At 44.4% G+C, this 10,295-nt stretch overlaps 1 protein-coding gene across 2 annotated transcripts in view; it reads left to right on the top strand.

Moving 5' to 3' along the window:
* Positions 1-5,443: 5,443 nt before the first annotated feature.
* Positions 5,444-10,295, top strand: part of ARSL (arylsulfatase L) — a 38,130-nt gene continuing 33,278 nt past the window's right edge. The window contains exon 1 of one of the 2 annotated variants that reach the window (XM_017518707.2): positions 5,444-5,834. In XM_017518707.2, coding sequence (XP_017374196.1) covers positions 5,818-5,834 — 17 coding nt within the window. In that variant the 5' untranslated portion in view covers positions 5,444-5,817. The remainder of the gene's footprint in view (positions 5,835-10,295) is intronic. The other variant, XM_037734980.1, reaches the window with a different exon arrangement.

Below are 10,295 nucleotides of genomic sequence, written 5' to 3'. Positions count from 1 at the left end.
TTTTTTTTGGTCTCAAACTTGATTCCAAGCTTCAGGTTGAGGTCCTACAAAGGAAAACCAGATCTGAGCCAGGCAACAGGCCTTGTGTAAATAAGCAGGACCATTTCCTGTCAATTAAACCCCTGCTTTATGGAAGGAGGCCATAACTTCATGGCATAAATGGGGCCCAGGAAACTCAAAGGCTATTGACAGTAGGGGAGGTAGAGGCATAGGTGAGTGCAGATAATTTTTATTCTCTATGTCTTCCCTGCTTCACAGGTGCAAGCTGCGTTGACAGCCATGTGGTGGCACCTGCCAAGATAGCTGGGACTTGGGGATGAAAAGATGGAAGAGGAAAGAGGGACACCCACTTCCTCTCTCCCTCATACCCCAGGTTATCAATGAAAGAAGAAAGAGAATTGAGGGATGCCTAACTCCCTGTCTTTCAGAATGGGCAATCAACACACTTTACCACCTCCAGTTTATACTCAGAAATGGACCCTGGGAGCAGATAGTACTTTAGAGGACATCCTGAAAATGATCCCCTTGGTCTTTTAGACACAAGAAAGAGGCAGAAGCTTTACTGGCTGCCATGCAAGCTCGTAAATCCCAGAATTCCTAAGGCTCACCTGTTAACTCCTACAGATGTGGCCAGAGCAGTTATCTGTCTCATAAAGTTTAACTGCTCCCATACGAGGTTGAATTTCTTTCACCAGGGTGAGACAGCTTGGGGTACAATGTTGTTAGCATGTTTTACTTCCTGTTTCTGAGATGTTTGGCACTAGATTCTTTCTTTGGATAATACACGTTTGACCCATGCTACTTAAGCTTGTAAAGCTTGTTTATTGTTTCGCCTAGAGGCCATCAAGGCTCCAAACGGGCAGGCAGCTGGAGCCTCAGATGATGGCTCCCTTTTGCTGGGGATCCTTGGGTAAACATCTGGGAGGAATCTTACTGCCATTTCCTCAAATAACATTCTCTTTCAGCAGGAAGTAACTAAGATTGGTCATCATCCATTTTCTAACGGCAGTTAGATGTGCCTCTTCAAAGTGGGGAAATGATACAGAATGGCTGGGCCCCCAGCTAAACTCCACCTTCATGCCTGGAACCTTGGCCTAAATGAAAACAGCTGCCCCACTTTTCAACCCAAATGATTGCCCTTTTGGCCTGCCATGCCCACTGTCTTGTGCCCATGAAAACCAGACTTCCGCTGGCAGAGCAACACAAGCAGTTTTTGCAAGCAGTCAGGGATGCCAGCTGCTGAGCGTTGGGGATGCAAGTGGCTGAGTGTTGAAGACTACAAATAGACACTAACTTCAGATAGTGCAGCTTCAGAGGAGAGCCTGGCCAGAGATGGCTGGGCTTCAGGGAAAGATCACCTTCTTCCCACAGCATCCCATTTCCAACTCCCCATTCCACTGGGAGCCACATCCGTTGCCCAGTAAAATCCTCTGCATACACTACCCTTCAATCCATTCCTGTGACCACCTGGATGCCGAACAAGAACCTGGGTGTCAGAAAGGGCAGGTGCAGAAGGCTGTCACCCTGACCGTTTGCTGGGCTGTTACCACTTAGCCATCCATGGACTGCAGGCTGAGTGAAATGAGCACCATTCCAGTTTCTGCCCATGAGGGGTCAAGGGAAAAATCCAATCTCATTTTTTAAAATTAATGTATCATAATTGTACATTTTTTTGTGAGGAAGAGCCTCACCCTTCTGCTCAGGCTAAAGTGCAGTGGCACAATCATAGCTCACTGCAGCCTTGATCTTTTAGTCTTAAGCGACCCTCCTGCCCAGCCTCATCAGCTGGGACTACAGTTGTGCACCACCATGCCTGGCTGTGTACATGTTTTGGGGGTGTGGGCAATCTTTTGAAACATGCATAAAATGTGTAATGATCCAATCAGGAAATTTGGGGTATCAATCACCTCAAACGTTCATATTTTCTTAGTGTTTGGAGCATTACAATTCTTTTCTCGCTATTTTGAAACAAAACAAGCCATTGTTTTGCTTTCATTTTCACTTTTGACACAGGGTCTCACTGTGTCATAGGCGGGACAAATCACTGTTAACTATAATTTCCCTATCGTACTTTCAAATACTAGAACTTATTCCTTCTATCCAATGGTATTTATGTGCCTCTCCACTGACTTCTCTTGATTTATGACATTCAATATAAGTGCAACATAAGAAATGTATCGCTGTTTAAAATTAGATGCATACTGACATGCGAATCTTCAGAAATGGATGAGGGATTAGGAGTCCAAAGAGATTGGAAAAGATTTCACGCTTATGAAATAAAATAGTAAGAGCAACTTTTTTTTTTTTGAGACAGAATCTTGCTCTTTTGCCCAGGCTGGAGTGCAGTGGCATGATCTCAGCTCACTGCAGCCTCTGCCTCCCGGGTTCCAGCGATTCTCCTGCCTCAGCCTCCTGGGTAGCTGGGATTACAGATGCATGCCACCACACCTAATTTTTTTATTTTCAATAGAGACAGTGTTTCTCCATGTTGTCCAGTCTGGTCTTGAACTCTTGACCTCAGGTGATCCACCTGCCTCAGCCTCCCAAAGTGCTGGGATTACAGTCATGAGCCACCCCGCCCTGTCAAGAGCAACATTTTGAATTAAAAAAAAATTTCGATTTAGAGACAAGGTCTCACTATGTTGCCAAGGTTGGTCTTGAACTCCTAGACTCAAGCAATCTTCTCACATCAGCCTCCTAATGTTCTGGGATTACAGGCATGAGCCACTGCACCCAGTCGACTTTTTGTTAAGACAGGTTCTGTTCAAAGTAGATGATGATGGTTGAAATCAAAATAGCTTTTCACAGATTTTCTTGAAAATGCATCACCATATATAAGACAATTTCTCATGTGGACAAACCATCCATTTTACCCCCATGGGCTTTTCTTTTTCTTCATAATGTGAAAGCTGAAGCAACTACTTTAGAAACATGGATTTCAAAATTGTCTTCTTGTATGCAACCCATATGAAAATTTTAAGTTATGTCTGAATATTTTCACATATGACCTGTGCAAGGAATATGGAAAATGGTGGCCAGGCAGAGAAGGAATTCTGCCCCAAAGGAGTGGGTTCTTAGGTCACCCTTTACAGTGACACTTTAAACCACAACCCAAGATAAATAAATTCCAGCTGGAGAGGAATATGAAGTGGTTGTTTGGGAAAGACGGGTGAAGCCACCTTGAAATGTAAATAATGCGAGAAAATTGAAAATGACTGACTCCGTTTTGCTTTATAACCTCACAGGCTACATTTTTGTTGCTGTGGTTGTGTTGTTGTATTTGTTTTGCTTATTCTAGCAAGGTGCCCAAGAGAACAATGAGACCAATTTAGTTCGTAGTTCAACTTGGAGTCAAGGGAAACTGAACCCTGCCTTGTTCAGAGATGAAAGCTGCATGCAGATGACAAGGTTAGGATTATAGTAAGATCGAACTTTGGTAAAGAATACGTACTGTTAGGCTGGGCACAGTGGCTCATACCTGTAATCCCAGCACTCTAGGAGACTGAAACAGGAGGACTGCTTGAAGCCAGGAGTTAGAAGTTAGACAGGGCAATATAGCAAGACCCCATTTTTACCAAAAAAATTAAAAACTATTCACATATGGTGGCATGTGCTTGTGGTTCCAGCTACTCAGGAGGCTGAGGCGGGAGGATCATTTGAGCCCAGGAGGTTCAGGCTTCGGTGACCACGATTGTGCCACTGCAGTGCAGACCGGGTGACAGAGTGAACCCCCCACCAAAAAAAAGCGAGTCTTCAAAAGAACCCAGAGTAAATGAATTTACTTGATGCTGAGAGAGTGTTTCTTTTGGGATGCTAGCATTGTAAATGCAGCTGGCAAGTGTGGGTGTACAACGTGAGTGCTAAGAGTTTCAAGTGTGGATCTTGATTCTGCTGCCTGCTCTGAAGGGTGTGGAGGCCTGAGAAACAAATTGAAATTGCTCACCCGGCATGATTATAGTGAAATGTTCTCCCGACAGCTGCAAAATATGTGCTTAACACCAGTGTTTTCACCCAGGGTGTTTCTGTCCCCCGGGAGACACTGTACCATGGCTGGAGATATTTCTGGTCATCACAACTGGGGAGAAGGTGGTGGTCACTAGCTGCTTCTAGGGAGTGGAGCCCAGGGACGGTTTTCAACATTCTACAATGTACAGGACTGCCCCTACAATAAAGGATCATCCTCCTCAAATGTCAGTAGTAGGGTAGTGATGTAACCATGCCTCATCCCAGAACACAAAAAGGCAGATTGAAGTTCAGGCAACCTGGGAGTTCCAATCTGGATCCTGGGATCCTGGTTTTACCTCCTTGATGTTCAACTTGTGCAAAAAGTAACTGCGTGAGTGTTGACAGCCTCCCCTCAAGAGCAACATAACCTAGTAGGCGTGGCCTGGACTGGTAGGTGCTCCTAAGCCCATCGAGCCACGCTGTGTTCTTTCTCATGTGTTAAACTCATGAAGCATGTGTGCAGCTGCAGATTACTTGGCAAGCAGGAGTCTCAAACCAAAACTCTGCAGTGGTCAGGCTGTAGAGGCTATAAATGCATTAGGATGACGATTTTAGTGATTCAGCCTGTAATTTCAGCACTTTGAGAGAGTGAGGTGGGAGGCTCACCTGAGGTCAGGAGTTCAAGACCAGCTTGGCCAACATAGTGAAATCCTGCCTCTACTAAAAGTACAAAAATTATCAGGGCATGGTGGTGCGTGCCTGTAGTCCCAGCTACTTGGGAAGCTGAGGCAGGAAAATTGCTTGAACCTTGGAGGCAGAGGTTGCAGTGAGCTGAGATGGCATCACTGCATTCCAGTTTGGTTAACAGAGCGAGACTCAGTTTCAAAAAAAAAAAAAAGAGAGAGAAGCCACAGACTGGGAGAAAATATTGTCAAATCAATAGTGAAACTTAATAATGAGAAAACAAACAGACTGGGTATGGTGGCTCACGCCTAGAATCCCAATGCTTTGGGAGGCTGAGATGGGAGGATCACTCAGCTCTGGAGCTGGAGGCCAGCCTGGGCAATATAGTGTGACCCCATGAATATTTTTGTAATTCAGCATCTAGAAGTGCGCACACAGCTCTTCTTTTAAAAAAAAAAAAAAAGTCCTTGAAGTGATTCATTTTACATCTAATGTTGCCTGCAAGGTATGCTCTGCCTCAATAAGAAAAAAGAAATGCGATCCCTGGCAAATAGATGAGCAAACACATTGGTGCGTAGAGCTAAAACGTGGTGACAGGGATAAGAGCTACACAGTCTAGCGGCGGTGTACACACAGCAACGCTTGCCGCTAAGTGCGCACAGCCACCGCTCCAACTGTAACCTGAATTGTTTTCTATCTTGTTTTTATGTTTGTGAAAAATAGCAAAAGGAAAAAAAAAAAAAAGGCATGAAATGTAAGAGCTATGGATTGCTTGTTCAAGATGAATTTTCAAGAGAACCACTTTTCCATTTTGGAAAATGCACTCTGTCTACATCAAAAGCCAGAAGGGATTCCACCTTCCTGCAGTTGAAAACTGTGTGTTCAGCATCAGATGTCTGGGCTCCTTCCGTGAGTGTGAGGTTCTGCAAATAAAACAGAAGGTCTTTTGTGGACGCCTGAAAGAGCCAGCAGTGCATTCCTTGGGAACTTGCCTGATCTGTTTCTGGGACAACCTAACTTGGTTTCTGCGGAATTCCTGTTTTCGCTTTTCAGAGTGAATCAGCTACGCACACGCCTGAGCCAGCCGTTCAGTGCAGCCGAGAGAGCCAGTGCGTGTCTGCTTTCGCAAGCAGAAAGGATTTCTTCTGAGGAGCAGCCTCCCTGCTAAATCCAGCTGCTCTCGCCCTGATGGAACTGCATTTCAGGTAACTGGACTTCCTTGGGCTTCTTCTCACAGGCCGGCTTTTGCACGTGCAGAGACGCTCCAGGGCTTATTCTCAACCGAACACTCTTTTGTGCCAAACTGCATCTTTTCAAACAAGTCCCTATCAATGTTTGAAAAGCAATTTCCTTTCAAAAAAACAATAATAATAATCAGTGAAAATATCAAGTACAGATTTTACGTGGAGATTTCCAAAGGTAACGCGTAAGAAAAATCAGTGAGGGAAGATGCACCAAATGGCAGACGCTACATCCACACCAGATTCTGACCTTAGAGATGCTGAACATTCAGGAGATCCTGGGGATGAAAAGCGAAATTGGGCTTGGGAACAGGGCCCAGGCAAAGTGGTGAAGACAGGCTGGCTGCCCCGGACTAGGGCAGGAAAGGAGGGCTGTGGTTCCTGCTCCCTGGAAGAGAATTGAAGGCTAAATTGTCAGTCTCGGTTGGGTGCTTCCTCGTCTTTTTCTTTTATCTTTCTTTTTATCTATTGCATTATATTTTATTGTATTCTACATTTTATTATTTTGTTTTATTTTAAATTGAGACAGGATCTTGCCATGTTGCCCAGGCAGGTCTCAAACTCCTGGCCTCAAGTGATCCTCCCATCTCGGCCTCCTAAAGTGTTGGGATTACAAGTGTGAGCCACTGTACCCAGCCTCTTGAATCTTTCTAGATGTCTTGTATCTTTAGAATAAAAAATAGAAACTTTCATTCAGTAGCAAAAACTCAATCTGAAGCAAAATGTATAACATTCGAAGGGTTAAAGTGCAGAGTTCTTTAGAAAAGAAAACTCTGCTTTTATTGTGTCGCTAAATACATAAATACATCTCTTCAGAGGTAGGCCACAGACTTGATGTCATAAGACTTTTCAACCATGATTGAAGCTCCTATATTTAGATACCAATATAACCAGCCACATAAACACAACCAGTCATGTTCCCAGGCAAGTCAGAAGTACCTCATAATATGCTTTTTCCTTGAAAAATCATGTACACATATATATGTGTTTTATATGTATATATGTGCTATACATACATATATAAACATTTTTCTTGAAAAGAGTACATATATTAATATATGTATAGCTTTACATGTTGTATATGCATGCATATACATTAGGTATACATGTGTGTTTGTTATATATACATATGTTATATACATGCATGTATGTATATACACTATATACATGTACATATGAATGTATATAAACATACATATATGAACACAAACGTGTACGCATATATGTACGTTTTTATATGTTATATATTTATATTTATATGTGCAAATTATAACATGTATTTATGTGTATATGTGTACATATATGCATGTTTTATATATCTATATATATGTGCATATATATTTAAAAGTATATATTATTTTTATAAAGAAAAACGTGTATTTGAATTTAAAAATTATGATTGATTATATATTTACATACTTTATTACTATTATTTTATTTTCTAGAGATAGGCTCTCACTTTGTTGTTGAGACTGATCTTGAACCCATGTGCTTAAGCGATCCTCCAGCCTCAGCCTCCCAAAGTGCTGCATTATAGATGTGAGCCACTGCACCCAGCCTTATTTACACATTTTATGTACAAAAGTTATACTATATTATATATAATAAATATGAATATATAAATTAAAATGTAAATGAAAATATTCCTTTCCACCTCCTACAAGGAAATAATTTAAGATTTGTTGCCAAGAATCACAAAGTAAAAGCAATTACCATTAGGGCACACACCTGCGGCAGGAAACGAATTCACTTCTGATGCCCTCGTAATACTCCTTTTGAGATACGCCATCAAAACTGTCTACTTGTAAAAACGAGTCAGGCCAGAGTGAGCCACGGTTTCTGCTCTTCATCCCAGAAGTAGGGCGGTTTCCACACCCGCGTGAGGAGGAGGCGAGATCAGGTAGGCTCCGTGACCTCCCACAGACCCAGCATGTGGCTGAGTTTGAAGTTGTGAAGAGACAGCAGGTGGAACTAACTGTAGGAAACCTCCTCCTTGCAGGGAGGGTGGTTGTATGCGAGGGACCATTGTGTGGGCTCCATTCCATGCAGTAACTTCCGGCAGCGCTCATGCAGGGCCTCACAGGCTGCTGCCGCCTTCTTGCTCTTTTCTCTTCTCTCTCCCTCTGTCGCCCAGGCTGGAGCGCAGTGGCGCGATCTCGGCTCACTGCAACCTCCGCCTCCCGGGTTCAAGCGATTCTCCTACCTCAGTCTGCCAAGTAGCTGGGATTACAGGCATGTGCCACCACAACCAGCTAATTTTTGTGTTTTTAGTAGAGACGGGGTTTCGCCATGTTGGCCAGGCTGGTCTCAAACTCCTGACCTCAGGTGATCTGCTCCCCTCGGCCTCCCAAAGTGCTGGGATTGCAGGCATGAGCCACTGAGCCCAACATCTTTTCCATTTTTTAAAATTAAGCCGTGCTTGAAAATAATCCTTTTTTAAACTATTTTTCTTATTTAAATTTTTTTCTTTTTATCTTATTTTTATCTTATTATTATTGAGACAGAGCCTTACTCCCTTGACCAGGCTGGAGTGCAATGGTGTGATCTTGCCTCACTGCAACCTCTGACTCCCAGGTTCAAGCGATTCTCCTGCCTCAGTCCCCCGAGTAGCTGGGATTACAGGCATGCGGCACCACGCCCAGCTAACTTTTGTATTTTTAGCAGATACAGGGTTTCAGCATGTTGGCCAGGCTGGTCTCGAGCTCCTGGGCTCAAGTGATCCGCGCACCTCATCCTCCCTAAGTGCTGGGATTATAGGCGTGAGGCGCCGTGCCTGGCCTTTTTACTTCTTTTTGTTGTTAGTTTACTTAAATTTCTTTTTCTTTTTTATCTTATTTTTCTTATTTCTTATTTACTTCATTTACCACTGAACAGATAACTTCTTTAAAAAAATTTTTTTTGAGACAGGGTCTTGCTCTGTCACTCAGGCTGGAGTGAAACTGCAGCTTCAACCTCCCAGGCTCAAATAATCCTCCCACCTCAGCCTCCCGTGGGAGGCACATACCACCATGCCTGGCTGATTGTTTAATTATTTGTAGAGACAGTGTCTTGCTATGATGGCGGGGCTGGTCTGGAAGTCTTGGGCTCAAGCAGTCCTCCTGCCTCAACCTCCCCAAGTGCTAGGATTACAGGCATGAGCGACAATGACCAGCCTAATTTTTTTTTATTTTTGTGGAGACAGCATCTCGCTTTGCTGCCTAGGCTGCTCTGAAACTCCTGGCCTCAAACAATCTTCCTGCCTCGGCCTCCCAAAGCGCTGGGATTACAGGCATGAGCCACCATGCCAGTCTGGATATGAGCATATTATAGCAAGCACCCTGTGTAGAACAGCATAGGCAATCACTTAAAAACCTAAGGAGACTGGCAGAGCTCGGTGGCTCACGCCTGTAATCCCAGGACCTCGGGAGGCCGAGGTTGGCAGATCGCTTGAGCTCAGGACTTCGAGACCAGCCTGGGCAACATGAAACTCCGTCTCTACAAAAAATAAAAAAGAAAAAAAAACCTAAGGCGACTCACCACTGGTTTGGTGGATGTAGGCGTGGCTTTGAGATCCCCCATGCTGGGATGTGGGGGGAGCCTGTGCTCCCGCTGTCTGCCCTAACTCTGATCTCCTTCTGACTCGGGAAAAACAAACAGAGCCAATCATTCCCGGCCCAAAGCCTTGTGCGAGCGCTCTCCGCCTTCACGAGCTTGCTTCCTTTGGGAGAAGCCTTCCTGTTCGTGCTCGGGGATTCAGGAGGGGAGCCAGGAGCAGAGGTGGATCCTGTGATGTTCATTTGTGCTGGAATTAGACTCCGTGCCCAGGCATGAAGGTATTGTGGTGAACAGAGTTTCCCATTCCCTTTTCTGTCTCGGAATATTGCCCAGTTTGTTTTTATAAAGCAGAAAAGTGCCCGTGACTTACAGGCCTAGGAATGTAGCTCTTTCCTGGAGAAGGGGGATCTGTTTTCTAATCTGCAGGAGAGGCTGTGGGCCCCGCACTCTGGGTCACCTCAGTGTCACAGTTTCCAAAATTAAACTCATTCAATGCTTTTGTCACCATGTCTTTATTTCTCTTTTTCCTCCAAGAAAAAATTTCCTCCTTTTACTTATAAATACATATCATTGTGGGGGAAAGAAAAATTCGGCCTGCTCGGGGGCTCACTGTAATCCCAGCACTTTGGGAGGTCGAGGCAGGTGGATCGCTGGAGCCCAGGAGTTTGAGACCAGCCTGAGCAAGAGAGGAAACCCCACCTCTACTTAATAAAAAGCAAAACCAACCAAACAAAAAGCAATAGCCAGGCATGGTGACGTGTGCCTGTAGTTTCAGGTACCTGGGAGGCTGAGGTGGGAGGATCGCTGGAGCCCATGAATTTGAGGCTGCAGTGAGCGCCGGTTGCACCACTGCTCTCCAGCCTGGGTGACACAGCAAGACCTTATCTCAAA

This window comes from Cebus imitator, unplaced genomic scaffold (genome assembly GCF_001604975.1).
Source record: "Cebus imitator isolate Cc_AM_T3 unplaced genomic scaffold, Cebus_imitator-1.0 Scaffold699, whole genome shotgun sequence".
NCBI lineage: Eukaryota > Metazoa > Chordata > Mammalia > Primates > Cebidae > Cebus > Cebus imitator.
The sequence above is the reverse complement of the archived record's forward strand: the minus strand, read 5'-3'. Positions and strand labels throughout refer to the sequence as shown.